The 16,898-nt window shown below is 50.9% G+C and overlaps 1 protein-coding gene across 1 annotated transcript; it reads right to left on the bottom strand.

Moving 5' to 3' along the window:
* Window positions 1–1,296: 1,296 nt before the first annotated feature.
* Window positions 1,297–7,256, bottom strand: LOC110142531 (transcription factor CP2-like protein 1). Its single transcript, XM_070479396.1, is given in 8 exon segments — window positions 1,297–2,220; window positions 2,611–2,763; window positions 5,226–5,332; window positions 5,446–5,551; window positions 6,277–6,350; window positions 6,456–6,546; window positions 6,549–6,606; window positions 7,142–7,256. Coding segments are annotated over 8 exon segments (951 nt in total). The 5' UTR covers window positions 7,225–7,256; the 3' UTR covers window positions 1,297–1,941.
* Between the last annotated feature and the right edge of the window lie 9,642 nt (window positions 7,257–16,898).

Here is a 16,898-nt window from a genome sequence, read left to right as displayed (position 1 = left end):
GAACGAAGTCACAGCAGCCTAACTTTAAGCCCAACTCTGCTAGGCTTGCTCTGACCTCAGGCAGCAGGTTGCCGTCCTCCTCAGGTTTCTTACTATCCTGAGTTTCTTACTTTGTAAAAAGAAGTGGGGGTAAGTAGTTTTTCAGGTGCCTTCCACTTAAACATTCTATGAAACAGGACTGCAGCTGAGTTGGTAAGTGCGGCTACACTGGGAAGGCTTCCCAGGTGGCACTAGTGGTGAAGAACCTGCCTGCCAATGCAGGAGACAGACAAGTTCAATCCCTGAGCTGGGGATGATCGCCTGGAGAAGGGTGTGGCAACCAACTCCAATATTCTTGCCTGGAGAATCCCATGGACAGAGGAGCCTGGCAGGCTGCAGTTAATAGGGTTGCAGTCAGAGGTGACTGAACTGACTTAGCATGCACACACTGCAGTGAAAAGGGAATCCTGGTTGGCAATGCCCAGCACCTGGCTCTGAGAGTATTGAAAAGGCGGATCCCGTCAGCAGCTCCACAGATCTGGATAAGGTCCTGGCGAGTAAGCTTCAGCAGATCAGTGCCTGCAAAGTCAGACAGGGCTAGATTAGGGAAAGAGAGGCCAGGATCAAGTGTGGCAAGGGATACAATCCACTGTTAGTCTACAAATAGCCCTAGTATATCCAGACCTGGGAGTCAGACTTGGATTCAAATCCCACCTCTGCCACTGGCTAGCTATGTGCCCTTGGGCAAGTTATTTAGACTCTCTGAGCCCTGTCCTCAGGTGTGATGTATAAATTGTATGAGATAATGCACTAGAGAGCCTAGCAAGCATTGTGCTTTGTCAACAATTAGTTCTAAATAAAAGTTAGTTGAAGGACACAGAGCAAGCCAGGACAGACAGGCTTCCTGCCTGAGGGCCCTCAGTCCCCTCCAGGTCTGGTCCCTACCTGTGGGCCAGATCCCAGCCTCACCAGTGAAATTGGCCAGCAACCGGCAGTAGCTGAAGAACCGGTGCCGATGCAACCACTGCTGTGTCTCTGGGACGGAGGCTCCAGGGTTCAGATCCCGAGGCATAAAGAGTGGTCCAAGTAGCACCATGGACTGAGAACAAGATGGAGGGGAAACATCCCTGCCCTTGGGGGTCCCGAGTCTGAGAAGGGAGGCTCATCCTGCCTGAGGGATGTGCCCGATGCCATCAGGCAACCATTTTGCGACCTGTGGCCATACCACATCTGCCCACCAGGGGGCAGGGCCACCCTGTTAGGGAGAAAGATGGAACTGCTGAGAAGGCTTCGAAAGAGTTGGGGGTGGGAGGAAGCCTCACAAGAGCTAGGCTGCCCCTCAAGGTGTCCAAGGGGAATGGTGAGGAGCAGAGGCTGTGGGGGAGCAGGGAGTCTGGCTCAGGGGAGCAGGGTGGCCAGTCTCCTGCCCCCACGTCCCTAGGCCTGTCCTGGTGTCAACCACATGTTCCCCAGAAGCTCCCTCAGCGGCACCCCTGGGCCTGCCTCCTGAGTTGAGGGCTTCTCTCTTCAGTCTCACCCCAGGGGCTGATAGGAGGTGTTTATCCTGCCTCACCTCTCCGGGGACAGGAGCTTGCAGGAGTGGGGAGAGGTCAGAGCAAAAGGGCTCAGAGGCGGGGGGACTCCTGAAATGGGCTCTGGCCACGGTGAACACTGTGGGGCAAACAAACAGCAAGGTTAGCCTGGACGTTCCAGAGTGCCGTGGTGACTGTTGGCAGGCCTTGGGCCAAACTTGGTCCCTGCCTCCGGGAGTCCCTCACAGATCAAATTTCCACACAATGAAGAGTTAAACTAGCCTCAGGTCTGGCTGGGGGAGTCAGGGAAGGCTTCCCGGAGGAGCTACAGCAGCAAGGGAGATGCTCCAGGAAGAGGGAGCAGAAGTCAGGTGGCTGCAACAGCAGGGCACAGAAGAGGCAGCTTGTGAGCGTCAGCTCCTGGGAATCATCAACTACAGGCAGTGCAGTTTGTCCTCGCAGGAAACGGGGAATCACTGGTGTGTATGTGTGGGTGCTGATGATCCTGCAGCAGTCGCAATACCTGAGACCTCTGTTTCCCCACGTGTACAATGAGGATGTTTTCTGCCCCCCGGCCCCCACCGCCCAGCACACATACCTCCATGAAGACGGTGCTGTCACAGGCTGTCTGATACTTGTTTCTCTCATGCACAGGCTGTTTCTCAATCTTCTCCCGGTCAGTTTTCAGTTTCCGGTCAGCTCCTTTGGGCTACAGTGGGGTAACAAGGAAGCGTCAGAGCTCCCCTCCTTACCTGCCCACTTCTCATGACAGGAAGGGCTCTGAGAAAGAGACCAATCCCCACCCCTCTGTGTCCAGAGAAGGAAACAGTCCCAAGTACAGGGCCTGCAGGCTGAGTGAGGGTCCACCGCAAAGCCAAGTCAGATCCACACGGCCAGCAAGGCAGGCCCTGAGAGGGACGGAGGGGAAGTCAGATCCACACGGCCAGCAAGGCAGGCCCTGAGAGGGACGGAGGGGAAGTCAGATCCACACGGCCAGCAAGGCAGGCCCTGAGAGGGACGGAGGGGAAGTCAGATCCACACGGCCAGCAAGGCAGGCCCTGAGAGGGACGGAGGGGAAAGGGCCCCGAGCTGCCCGTACCTTAAACACCTTGACGAGGCAGCCCGCTGAGTGCAGGTGCTCCAGCGGAAGCTCCTTATCACTGGGCTTGAAAGTGTCGGTCTGGAGGCGAAAGGGGACGCCTTTCTCCCCACCTTTTTTCTGAGGAGTGAACTCAGTGCTGGTGCAGTGAACCTGAGGTGGAAAAGAAGGTGACGCTATCTAGGTCCCGCCCACACTCAAGGGATCTCACCTGAAACCTGTTACCTGTCTGCCACCTGTCAGCCACAGCAACTTTCCATCCCCAACCAGTGTCTATTCTTAAGGCATACCTTATTAGGTTCTTTCCCTGGTTCAAAATCCCTCAGTGGCTCCTCAAGACTATGAGATGAGAAGCAAAGTCCCTGACCGTGGCATTCAGGCACCTTAAAGAGACAAGTCAAACCTTTTTGCCTGTCTGCTCTCTCTTTCTCACATCAATGAACCTAATGACCCACCCATCTAGCCTACTTACCACTCCAATACACCTGCAGAGCTGTCCCTTGAGTCTCTACTGGGAAAGCTCCCTCTGCTCACACTTGAGCCCATACATTCCATTCCAGGGTAGAGTTACCAGGTCAAAGTTTATCTAAATTGAGTGTCCTGTATTTTATTTGCTAAATCTAGCAGTCTGCTCTAGGAAGCTTTCCTGACCTGTACAACCACTGTAGCCTTCCCGCAACCTTGTGAAGAACAGCTAATGAATCTAACTTTACAGGTAGGGAAGCTGAGACTCATAGAGATTACATTACCCGGGCAAGGTTCATGCCAAGAAGTGGTGGAACTGAAATTGTGCCATATCCACCTGGCTCCTCGTCTAGGTGCTTAGAGTACAGAGGACATTCAAAAAGGGACTTATAGGTGAATTTTGACAATATTTTTTCTTATAAAAGGAAATATATTCAACATAGAAAATGCAGGGGGGGCTTCCCTGGTAGCTCAGCTGGTAAAGAATCCGCCTGCAATGCAGGAGACCCCAGTTCAAACCCTGAGTCGGGAGCATCCCGTGTAGAAGGGATAGGCTACCCACTCCAGTATTCTTGGGCTTCCCTGGTGGCTCAGAGGGTAAAGAATCTGCCTGCAATGTGGAAGACCTGGGTTCAATCCCTGGGTTGGGCGTGGCAACCCACTCCAGTATTCTTGCCTGGCAGGCTACACAGTTCATCGGGTCTGAAAGAATCAGGACTGAGCAATGAAGTACAGTACAGCACTGAAAAAGTACAAAGGATACGGGCATCTCCATCACCCCACCTCTCAGAGACAGTACTCCAAATCTTTGTTGTGACGAGACAGAAGCCAAGGCGCACACACTTGCCTGACATCTGTACTCGCCTGACAGTACTTGTTAACATTCAAGTTTTGTTCCTGTCTTTTCTCTGGGCAAGAATAAAACACAACTTTTATATACACACACACTTTTATTTTTGCAAAATAGGCATCAAACATTAAATACAGGTCTACATTCTGCCTTTACGTACGGGAAAGCAGTTTCTCTTTGTCATGAAATATTTCTAAGACATCATTTTAATGGCTACACAATTTCCGTTATAAACTACTAAACACTTATTTCAAAGTCCACCCTTATCTGATGGACATTTTGATTAATATCTTTTAATAGAAAAAATGGCAGGGGTGAAAAAAAATGGCAGGGGTATTTATTATGGTACTTATTCAACACTGCATTTCTTGAGGCGGAAAATGAGGGAAAATGAGTATGAACATTAAATTTAATAAAATTTGCCCACATACCTACAAAATGGATGAACCAATTTGCATTCTTGGGATATGAGGTTGTCTGTTTCTCTAAAGCTTACCAATAATAAAAGTCTTTGCCAGTGTATATGTGTGTGTGTGTGTGTAAATATATATATATATATATAGTTTGTTGTTTAATTGCCAAGTCATGTCTGACTCTTTTCGATGCATGGACTGTAGCCCGCCACTCCTCTGTCCATGGGATTTCCCAGGCTAGAATACTGGAGTGGATTGCCATTTTCTTCTCCAGGGGATAGTCCCAACCCAGGGATTGAAGGCATATCTCCTGCATTGACAGGTGGATTCTTTACCACTGAACCACCAGGGAAGCCATGTGTGCATGTGTGTGTGTACATATATACATGTAGTTTTAATTAGCATTATTAACATTTTGTGAGTTTGAACTGTCTACATTTATTAGCAATTTGTATCCTTCTTTATCAATTGCTTATATCTTTTGCCCATTTTTGTATTGAGCTTTCATCTACTTTTTCTTTTTAATGTATGAGCACTTTTTATATATTTAAAATATAACACTATATATGTTATATGTGGCAAGCATTTTTCCCAGTTGATGTCTCCTTTTAATTTTGCCCATACTTTGCAGACCATTACTTTCCATGAAGCTAAATTCTGTCCTATGTTTTGTCATTTCTTCCATCACCTTGATGTTTGACAAGTCCTTCCTTATGGTGACATTCAATCAACATTTGTCCACCTTTGTTCCTCACAGTGCTTTCTGGAAGTGATTCATTCTTATTACCTCCTCTGACCTCCATCCGAGCTCACCTTCCTTTCCCATATAGGCTGCTGCCACCCCCATCTGACCTCCAGCCTCCTTTCTGTCCCAGCTTCAGACTCACCTGCAGGAAGAGAGAGGTCCTCTTGGTCGGGTCCCAATAAAACTCCACGGTGTTCAGTTGTGAGGGCAGCACTTGGGGTTCCAGCACCCCCACGGACAGTGGGATATCTGCAGGCACAGATTGGCAGGCAGGGAGCAGGACTCAGCACCACCACCCCTCATCCACAGGGGCCTCTAAGCCAGACAGCAGCCCTGAAGGGCCCTGGTCCCTCCCCATTCACCTATGTCCAGGATGCGGTCCCCAGGCCGGCTCCACCTCCACCCGTCCAGCTGTTGCTGCTCTGTGTACTGCAGGCGCCGGTCGTGGAAAACCACACGCACCACGTTCTGTGGGCACAGGACGGGGCCGGGGCATTTGGGAACCAGCTACCACCTCTGGGACAGGTCAACCTTTCCAGCCTCTCCCTTACCTTTCCTCCCACACCCAGGGGGCAAAAGGACTTAGAATAACTAGATCTGTGTCCAGATGCCACCTGCCATTCAACAAGTGGTGAAACTGAGGAAGTAACCTAGAGCCTCAGTTTCCTCATCTGTAAAATGGAGGAGTTAATCACTTTGCACTCAGTCACTCTTTCTTCGAAACACTTAGCAGTTTGCAATTTGTAAATCAACTTGTAATCATATCTAAATTGTTCAATGACATGTTTGTCTCAGTAGAACACAAGTCCCCTGAGGAAGGAAGCCACATCTGTCTCTTTACCCGTGAATCTCTAGTGCATAGAACAGTTTCTGGCAAAGAATGGGAGCTAAATAAAAACTTTTTTTTTTTTCTCCTGAGAGATGGAATCATGTGTGTGAATAATGCTATGTTAATGTATTTCTAAATCCTGGTTCTGCTACTTACTGGCTCTGTGTCCTTGAGAAAATACTTCACCTCACTGTGCCTGTTTCCTCAACAATTCCCGCCACCACCAAGCTGTTGTGAAGGTCAAATGAAAAGGTGGACTTGAGAGGGCTCTACTTGAGAATGACATCACCGTGATGACACTGGCTTCCTGCCAGAGGGATAGTCATAGCCAGCCTTTGCCAGGACTGGGAGTGGAGGCACTTGCCTTCAGCAGCCGGGGCTCCTGGGTGGCATCAACCAGTTCGGGGTTGCAGAGCATCCGTACCTCATAGGACTGGCCTAGGAGAAATTGAGAGGAAGTGAGCACCCCTCTCTGGGGGGCAGAGAGGCTGCCTGCCACCCGCAGCCTCCCACTAGCACCCTCCATCCCCAGGCCCATCGCACCCTGGTTCAGGTAGGTGAGGGTCTCCTCCTGCTGCCTCACGGCCGGCAAGGTGGCTGCGCAGAGCACGTACTGGAACGCGGGGCAGGGCTACTCCGCTCGGGGATGTTGGCCAGCTCTTTCTGCTTGAGGTAGGGGAAGGGCAAGGCCTCCCTGCCAGGAAGAGGAAGGCACTGCTGGCTTCTGCCCTGTCCACCCCCTCCTCCAAGAGGCTTTGACTCTTTCTGCCACATTCTCCCTCCAGGGAGCCTACAGTTTGCTGAAGCAGGTACCCCTGCAGCAGCCAGGGCCTAAGGGGTCCCCATTCCACTCCTCTGGCCTCCAGCAGACCTCCCTTCAGGTGCAAATCCCCAACGCTACAATATTTGCAAACATCTGCCATCAATTACTTATTTGCATCCTCAAGGCTTGCTTGACAGCCAGTGACTGCCCAACATGTGTCCTGAGCGGGTGAGTGGTTAGGGTGTTTTGAGATGTCCTGGGACCTACTAAATTCCAGGTACATTTGACCATTTCCCAGTGGGTTCGCAGTGAGTTGGATATGACTGAGTACGCACGCACTGACCAACCACCCCCCAAGAACAGGAAGCCCATAATCTTCGGCTTGAAACAGATGGCCCTACCACGTCCATCACAACTCAGATCCGTGCCTTCCTCGGGGACCGGAGGGAGGGGTTCTGACCCTTACCTGAGCAAGCTGCGTAGTGGCCCAGGGTACAGCTCCCCGGGGCTCGGCCACAGGTGCTCAGGCTGGTTGTGCCAAAACAGCATCTTGGAGAGACAGCAGGACCAGCTGTGTTGCAGGGAGCACAGCACTGGGTTGGGCTGGACACCCTGGGCCATCCAGCTGGGGCCCCAGGCTTTATACACAAGCAGGGAAAGATGGAAGGGTGGGGCAAGGCTTCGGCCCCTTATTGGCTGAGCAATCAGGGCTCCAGGAAATTCAGGACCTGTTAGGCAGCCCTAGCTGAGGGGGAAGGGAGAAATGATGTCCCTAGGGCTCCACACCAATCATTAATTCAAAGAGGAGACAGCTGTGCAGCAAGACCAGTCACAGGGATGGATATCCACTAACCCCACCTTCACCGTTCCCCAAGAGGCCCAGGAACCATGAGTGGCACCCTGGGGCTAAGAGATTAGCTCCAGATATGTAAACCAAGTTGACTCCCGGAGACCACCTGCCTGGACCCCTCACAGGATGCTATGGGGGCTGGGAGACTGACTGCTCCAGGGGACAGGACAAACAGACACACAGCATCATGTGGACCTACAAAGGGCCTTTGCTCCCCTGGCCTCCCCCCAGCCACCCCCCATATAGGGGCAGTGATGGCCCAACATCTGCCCTGTCACTGGGGGCTGCCTGGCTAGGGGCCTGGAGTTTACAGAATATAGTCCAGCTTGCTCTGGAAACAACTCAGAGGGTGGTGATGGGAGGGAGAGCATACCCGTGAGAAGGAGGGGGTGGGCCTGGGAGTGCCCCCTCCCCGGGGAGGTAGAAGGAGAGGAGGTCCAGCTCTGCCCTGGGGCTTGGGGTGGACTGTGTTTCTAGATGGCCCCCTTCCTCAGGCTCAGCCCCTGCTGTCACTACGCTGTCAGCCCTGGCCTGTGGCCCCCACCTCCCACTACTGTGTTTGGTGTAAACAGATAAAGGCATTGCAGAGAGCAGAGACTGGGCTCCAAAGATGCGGCCTGACCTCATGTGACCCTGACTATCCAGGCTTTGTGATTCTGGCGGCCCCTCCTCAGAGGAAGGGAGAAGGAAAACGAGAGTATGCCGCCCTCCCCGCCCCCATCCCCCCACCCCTCCACACACAATGGGCAGGGTTCCTCCAGGGGCCTGGCCCTCGGTCCTGTACCTACATTCTTCTCCTATGAAGCCAGACCAGAGGAGAAAAGGGAATGGGAACATTCTTGCCAATGGGCACCAAAGAAACTTTGAGTCCCCAAGATCCCCATTAAGACACCTAAGACTTCAAGACTCACCCATTGCCCAAAGCTGGATTCAAGGCCAGAAGGCCCCCCCATGGGACTCTCCAAGGTTGGACAGAGCAAGATTCCAAGAAGGACAGAGGAAGGGGCTACGAAGGGTCAGGAGGCAGGGTGTGGCCCTGGTCTGGGCGGATCAGGATGAGGGAGCGGCAGTGTGGCAGAGGGAAGGTGGAGGTGGTGGGAGGAGGCTTGTTACAGAGGACGGAAGTAGAAAAAGCTGAGACCGGTGTGGGCCCTTCAGAGGACACCACCAAGAGCTGGTCTGGGGAGGGGGGCTGCGCCACAGGCATGCAGTATCTTAATCCCCCCTCAAGCGATGGAACCCACGAGCACTGTAATGGAAGCCTTCGCTGGACCGCCAGAGAAGTCCAAAGCATGATATATTTTTTTTAAGGTGGATTTTTTTTCACATCCAAACAGCTCTATCATTGTCTAGGCATGGCATAGCTCGATCCTAATAATACCCTTGGGGTTATTCCTTACCCTAAGCCAAGGAAGTAACTTTTTTTTTTGTAAAAATTGCTAAGGAATAATTCACCATCCTTCTCCTCTAACCAAAATTTGTTGTTTTGTTTCATCTTTTATCCCAGGCAACATTTTAACCTGGAGAGTTAAGAGTGTGAAGTCTACCGCTCCCTCAGAGGAAGAGGGGCTGAGAGGAGTGTTCCTCATCCATTCATTGAACCTACCCAGTAGTAGTAAGTGAAAGTTGCTCAGTTGAGTCTGACTCTTTGAGACCCCATGGACTGTAGACTGCTTAGCTCTTCTGTCCATGGAACTCTCCAGGCTAGAATACTGGAGTGGATAGCTGTTCCCTTCTCCAGGGACTCTTCCTGACCCAGGAATCGAACCGGGGTCTCCTGCATTGCAAGTGGATTCTTTACCAGCTGAGCTACAGTTATAGGCCAGCAGTAGTAGAGGGATTCCTTTTCCCAACAAACTGAGGCTTCTAGGTGCGCAACTCCATAAGGCATCATACTGAACAGCAGCCCCTAGAGTTTGAGGATGCACAGACCTGTCTTTAAGCCCCCAGTCTTGTATTCCTGAGAGTTCATCTCACCATCAGGAAGTCTCACGTTGGAAAGGTACTCGGTTCATGTTTCAAAGTTACTGCCTCCTTTTTTTTTTTTTAAATAATATATATTAAAATTATTTATTTATTTTTGGCTGCACTTAGTTTCTGGGCGTGGGCTTTCTCTAGTTGTGGAGAGTGGGGACTACTCTTAGTTGCAATGCGCAAGCTTGTGGCACTGAGGCTTAGTTGCCCCTCGGCATGACTCATGTCCCCTGCACTGGCACATGGATTCTGAACCCTCGACCACCAAGGGAGTCCACTGCCTCCTTCTTAAAACCCTCTGCCACCTAGCCGGTTGGCATTTATGTTCTCCATGTGTCTCAGCTCTTCACCAAATTCCTTCACAGCAGTCATCTGACATGCAGTTTATTCTTTGTTCACTTTGCTTAATGTCTATTTTTTCATCAGAGTGGAAGTCCCTTGAAAGTAGAAACTAAGAGGTGGGTTAGTGTTTAGGTTTAAGAGTATGTTTCTCGAGATAGACCCTGAGTGCAAGCACAGCTGAGTGGCTTTGGGCAAGAAACTAAACCTTTCTGAGGTTCATGCTGCAACTATAAAAAGGGGATGATGAGAATGTCTACCCCACAGGGCTAGGTAATAATGAATGAGGTAATAATTGAGCCCTCAGTAATGTAGGTATCTTTTTATTTATTTATTTATTGTGGCCGCACTGCACAGTGTGTGGGATCAGGATATCTCAAGTCCCTGACCAGGGACAGAACCCACATCACTGCAGTGGAAATGGGGCATCTTAACCAATGGACTGCCAGCAAAGTCCCAATATAGATGTCCTTTTCTCTATATATTTCCAGTGCCTAGTCCATTATACAGGTTAATTTATTTAACACTTGAAAGTGTAGGTTTATTTATATAACACATAAATGTAGAGGGTCTGTTTATTTAACAAACAGTTCTTTAGTGCTCAGTGTGACTTCAGAGTGCTTTTCCATCTATCTTCTAAGATAAATGCTATTTTTTTCCTATTATTCTATTATCACTGCCTCCCTCCCCCCAATTATACAGATGGGGAAACTGAGGCTCCAAGAGATTAAGAGGCTACCTCAAGGTCATGCAGCTAAGATAAGACACAGCCAGAGTTTGAACCCAGGCTGCCTGAACTACAACCTTTTCTCCTAATGACTGTACTGTATGACACATTCTGCCTGACAAATGTGTATGGAATTATGAAACGAGTCTCCGAGCAACATTCCAACTTGAGAAGCTGGAGAGTAAAGTCTACACCCCCTCCTGCAAAGAAAGGGGCTGATTTGGGGATTTGAATGATTCATGTATTCATTTATTCAACAGTTCTCAAAGGAGTATTGGACCCCGGAACCTGGATTCTGATGAGAGGAGGGACCTCTGATCTTTCTGAGCTTTCTGACCTCTCCAGCTGCAAAATGGGGACAAAATACTTTCTGTTCTACTTCTGGGCCATGAGCTCTGAGGATGGGCAAATATGAATGATAGTGGCTGGCTGCTGCAGTTGGTTTTGTAGATGGGGGTGGGAGGGCTGATGATGGCAGAGAGACAGGATACAAGATTTTGATTTCCTCAGGATGTGTCTATGACTTGAGAATTCCCTTGGAATGAGTAGCAGTGAAGGCTGCAAGGGAACAGCTTTTCTGGGGTATTTGATCTTCCAGGTCCCACTGCATGTTATAACCACCTCTTGAGGTAAGAAGGTCCCGATTACAGTCTGTGCAATTTGCCCAAAGTTATTAGCTAGTGGCCAATACTTTGGCCACCTGATGTGAAGAACTACTCATTGGGAAAGACCCTGATGCTGGGAAAGATTCGAAGGCAGGAGGAGAAGGGGGCGACAGAGGATGAGATGGCATCACCGACTCAATGGACGTGAGTTTGGGCAAGCTCCGGGAGTTGGTGATGGACAGGGAAGCCTGGAGCATGTGCTGTAGTCCATGGAGTTGCAAAGAATTGGACACGACTGAGCAACTGAACTGAACTGATTAGCTAGTGAAAGTGGGCTGGACCCTGAGTCACCTCACTGCCATGCACCCAGGCCAAAACAAGACTTGTTCCTGGCTATCCTCTTAGAAGGCTCTTAGCCCACTACTCTGGCTCTATTTCCATGTTGCTGCCCCTGAGAGCCAGGGAGATCTTCCTACGACACAAGAATGACCATACCATTGTCACTCACGGTGCCATTCTCAAGCTGGGCTATGAAAACCCCTGGGTAAACATGCCCATCTTCCAGGCATCAGTGATAACCACAGTAGTACATAGTGGTTAATGCTTAAAATCATTTTTAAAAATTTTTGGCTGTGCTGGGTCTTCATCATCACTCAGGCTTTCTCTAGCTGCAATGTATGGGCTTAGTTGCCTCATGGCATGTGGGATCTTAGCTCTGCCACCAGGGATTGAACCGGAGTTCCCTGCATTGGAAGGTGGATTCTTAACCAATAGACCATCAGGGAAAGTCCCTAAAATCATTTTTTAGTGGGAAAACTAATATGGATATTCTTGGAGTCAAAAGCAAGGTTTGCACAAACATTTAATATAGAGCCATGTCTTTACATTCCTTTCCAGTTTTGAGTGAACCACTTTGCCCACCTTCTCCCTCCTCATGCCCCATGGTACCCCCGGATTGTTCACCTGGATTCCCATGAGTGAGTCTGAGCAGCCTGTTTGTGCAGGAAAACCCATCTTCCTGGCCCAGCATCCACAGCCACTGGTCCACTTTCTTCTGCCTTTCCCTTTCACCACTCCCCCTCTCCCTTGCTTACAGTCCCACAGCTTCCAGAACAGTCTGTTCTATTTCACACCTGGGCTTTGCCCAGGCTGTTCCCTCTGCCTTCCAGCCCTCTTGATGGCTTCCGTCAGCTCAGCTCAAGGCACATCTCCGTCCCCACTTCTCCCTACCCCCAAGTCTGTTCAGAGGGACCCCCTGTATTGTTAGCACTCTCTGGGTCAGGATTTACAAGAGGGCTTCAAATGCAGTAAACAGGCACCCCCGGAACCCAAAGCCCCTCTAGACACTTAGTAGGACCCCATGGTTTAGATGTTGCAAATGTAGACTCTTAAAGGCCCACCTATACTTGCTAAATTGCTTCAGTCATGTCTGGCTCTTGGTGACCCTATGGACTGTAGCCTGCCAGGCTCTGCTATCCATGGGATTATCCTAGCAAGAGTACTGGAGTGGGTTGCCATTTCCTCCTCCAGGGGATCTTCCCGACGCAGTGATCGAACCTGCCTCACTTGGGTCTCCAGCAATGACAAGCGGGGTTCTTTTACCACTGGCGCCCCCTGGGAAGCCCACCTACACACACACTCCTACCCGAAAGATATCCAGTGCTGTTTTCTATGTAGCCTGCAGGGGGCGGTGTGAGTCCAGGCTGGCCCCAGGAACTCTAGCTGCTGTTTCAACAGTCTAGACACCCAGCCCGAAAATCTCTGCCCAGGAGGAGTTAAGGAGCTAAACACTAAGGGAGGAGTTTCAGGCGGGCCCCATCCTGCCTGCCTCAACCTCTCTTTAACATCATCACCCTCTTGTGTCTCTCACTTAAGAAAGTCAGTCACCCTCACCTCTAACACCCGGATCCAGTTCCTCCCAGACTTCATCCTCCCTCTTTCCCACCAGCTCTCAGTAGCAGTCTGCACTCCAGTCTGTGCCCAGGGCCCCTCTGCAGCAAAAGATCCTCCCTTAAGAGTTTGGAGACCTTCAGTGATCACAGCCCCACCCCGTCCACTGGGCTCCACCTCTTTGCTCACCCGAAAGTGATGACATTGCTGTTGCCTTGGTAACAGATGCTTTGTGGGTGGGTATGGGGAGACTTCAGGACATCAGAGGCATGGGGGAGGGGAGTGGGCAAACTGGCATAAGGCCGGGGAGGGGCAGCCAGGGGTTATGACTTCCCCACCACAGGCTGCCATCAGACTTACGTCCCCAGCCTCAAGGAGAATAGAAGGGGCATCTCCTTGGAAAGAGAGGCTTTCTTATTGGAGGAGGGGGAAACATCCCCCTCCCGCGAAAACAGGTCTCCGGGACAGTTCAGCCTGGTGGGGTGGGGGAGGGGCTGCACACACTGGAGCCCATGTTGTGCCCCTCCAGGGAGCCTGAGGCACAGAGAGAGGGGGCTGCTCGCTCAGGGCGTGTTAGGGACAGTGCCATAGGCAGTGGAAGGGTGGCTCTATGCCAGTGTCCCGAGCTCCAAGGGGTGGAGAGGCCCTCCTCCAGGCCCTGGGGACCTTGCTGTCCCAGAAGCCACAGCCAGGAAGTGTGTCAGGCACTTGCGTAAGAGCCTTCTATATTTCCATAAAATCATAATTACCGATGCCTGCCACGGGCCTTAGCTCATTAGAGCGGCATCTGCCTCTGGGGCCCATGGGGTGGGCTGGCGGGGGGACGTGAGGGAGATGGGACAAGGCCAGGCCTCTCACTGTGTTCTCGGCATTCCCAGCCCTGCTGAGCCTGGGCACTCTTCCTCTCCCAGCTGGGAGATGAGAACCCAGGCTTGGCCTCAACCATGACAAACTCCCCAACGTGGGAACCCCGATTCTAAAGCTGGAGGGAAAGGCAAGCCACTCGTGTGCTCAGCTTGGGCTGTCCTTGACAATCCATGAGGGCAGAGGCCAAAGCAGGGAGGGGCTTGAACTGAAGGTGTTTACGGGAGAAAATAGGTCAGTCCTCATGGAACAGTGGTCAAAGAATCTCAACCCCTAGTGGAGGGCCCTGGCGTCATTCCGGCCAGTGATTCTTAATCTTGGGGGATCTTAGATTCTCTGAGGCGCAGAGGAAAGCTCTGGACTCTCCTCCAGAAAGCGCTTATCCTCCAGAATTTGATACAACTTTGAGGGGTTCATGAACTCCCTGAAACTCACCTACAAACCCAAGGTTAATAAGAATCCTTAAATTTTTAAAAAAAATATAATAGTAACTATCAAGTACTTACTCTGTCCAATTCTTTACATATATTAACTTACATAATCCTCAAAAGAACATTAAGAGATAGACAATTATCCTCCCCATTTAATCCAACTCCCCATTTCAAAATGATCTAGTCCAATTCATCCAATCTGAAGAGAAAGAAACTGAAGACCCTCCAGAGATGACGGACAGCTCTCTGCCCAAGATCACAGAGTAGGAAAAAAGGGCAAGGGCAGACCGGGGTGAGGACCAGGTTCTCTTAGTGCTGGACCTTGGCCATATGCAGATTTGAAGTCATCTGTCCATCCCATCATCCCCAGGCTCCCAAGAGCCCAGCAGCTGTGCTCATTCACCCAGCTCTCCTAGTAAGAGGCCTCCTGGTAGTTCTATTATGACTTCCGGTCTGAGAGCCCTTTTGAGAGAGTGACTGCCACTCATCCTCCTGGAATGCCTTGCCCCTTGCTCCACCCACCCCTCATTTCTGCCCTCCAAATCTAAGATGGACTGTGTGCCCCCAAGAGAAGCCAGCACCGTTGCTCCCTCCCCAGCTCTGAGCCACTGCAGTGGGAATTGTCAGCACTGAGACAATGACTCAGACTTAGTTCATGAAAGATCGCCCTGAAACACGAAGGCTGTCGGCCAGAAAGGACATCCAGAGGTCATGGGACCCAGCCCCCTGCCTCCTCCATATTTGCTCTACCTTAGGCTTTTATTGCTGAGACCAGATGGGCCCCAGAGCCCACCGACTTCCCTGCCTTTCCTTGGTCCCCCATATCACTGATTCCCCTAGGAATTCTTTCCCAAGTCTAGCCAGGGTCTCCTTCTGGGTTAGTTCTTCCATGACATAACAGGCTCCAAACAGCCAAGGAAACTGAGGAAAGGAAGTTGTTTCTTCTCTCTGCCTCAGAAAAAGACCTAGGAAGAGACAAGTCCCCCAGAAAAATGGAGAGAAAGAAGAAAATGAAAACTTTCTGTGTCTGTCTTTCCTAGGCTAAGTGGTATATTGCACTATCTCATTCATCCTCTGAACAATTGGGTGGGCAGAGTCTCCGTTTCGCTGATGAAGAAATCAAAGCTTTAATAGTTACCTACCCAAGGCCGAGCGAATTAGTGACTACCCAGTTACTGGACTTGAAGGAAGCCAGAGCCTCAGTTCTTTGGAGGGGAAATAGAGGTACCTTCCTGGTGGCTCAGATAGTAAAGAATCTGCCTGCAATGCAGGAGACCCGGGTTCAATTCCTGGGTTGGGAAGATCCCCTGAAGAAGGAAATGGCGTCCCATTCCAGTATTCTTGCCTGAAGAATTCCATGGACAGATCAGCCTGACAGGCTATCGTCCATGGGGGTCACAAAGAGTTGGTCACAACTGAGCAACTAACACACACAGAGGTACATACATGCCTCAGGAGGTCTCCAAACATAGAAGAAGTCCCTGTTTGTTCCAGCTGAAGAGTGCTAGAGATAGAGGCCTGATGATACCATCTCAGGGTGCTCCAAGCATTCCTTAGTCTGAGTTGCCTAGGGAGGGGTTTATTGGGCTGACCTGTGCTGGACTGGAGGGAAGTTAGATGGTGGCCCTCAGAGGGGAACAGGAGAGGCTGATCACAAATGGGCTTTTGGGGAAACTGGACTGAGGGCTGAGGTTAGCTTCTATGGAAACTCCTTTTAGGAAGGCGAGCACTCAGAGAGTCTGCTGTTTGTGGATCTGGGGGGGGAGGAGACTAAGCCCCCATAACCACAAACCCGCCCGTCTGCCCTTGTCCTACTTCTGCCACTGGCAAATAAATCTCTTTCCCTCGATGCTGTAACCTGAGCAGTGCTCCAACTCCAATGTGAGCTCATCTTGAGGAAGCAAGAGATCATGTGAATGGCTGTGTGCATGGGTGGGTGGGAAGGAGGGACACAGGGTTCAGACCCTCCTCCAGGGCTGGCATAAAGGCAGGACCCTTCTGAGTGCCACCCACTCCTCATCTCATCACCCGCAGCAGATGAGGAGGAAGGAGACTTAGACCCAGAAGTCTCTCCACCCACACCCAGGGGAGGATTCTCTCAATCTCCAACCTCCCTCCATTTTCTTGGACAGGCCCAGAGATGAAGGGCCAGAAGGGCCAGGAAGGGAGAGCAGAGACGGTGAGGAAATGGCAGGTGAGCGACATGCATTAGCAGAGGTAGCTTCAGGTCAAGTGGACAGAAGACTCTTTGGAGGGTCCACCTCTCCCTACCCCCATCTAACTTCACTTGTGGTAGGATCTTTAGGAGGGGGAGTGTCTTGGAGAGGTTTGGGGACCTCAAGTGTGGGGACTGAGGCCTCTTCTCTGCTGAAGTCCAGACAACAGGATTGGAAGGCCATGTCATTGTCCTGCTTTCCAGGACAGGGCTGGCTTTTGACACATGGTGTTAAATTGTCCATACTCTGCAGAAGAAACCCCTACCGCACAGTTCAAGGATGTGTACATTTGGAGAGAATGTCTATAGGGCAAAGAGACATCCAGTT

Source organism: Odocoileus virginianus, chromosome 17 (assembly GCF_023699985.2).
Source record: "Odocoileus virginianus isolate 20LAN1187 ecotype Illinois chromosome 17, Ovbor_1.2, whole genome shotgun sequence".
NCBI lineage: Eukaryota > Metazoa > Chordata > Mammalia > Artiodactyla > Cervidae > Odocoileus > Odocoileus virginianus.
This window is presented reverse-complemented; position numbering and strand designations above follow the sequence as displayed.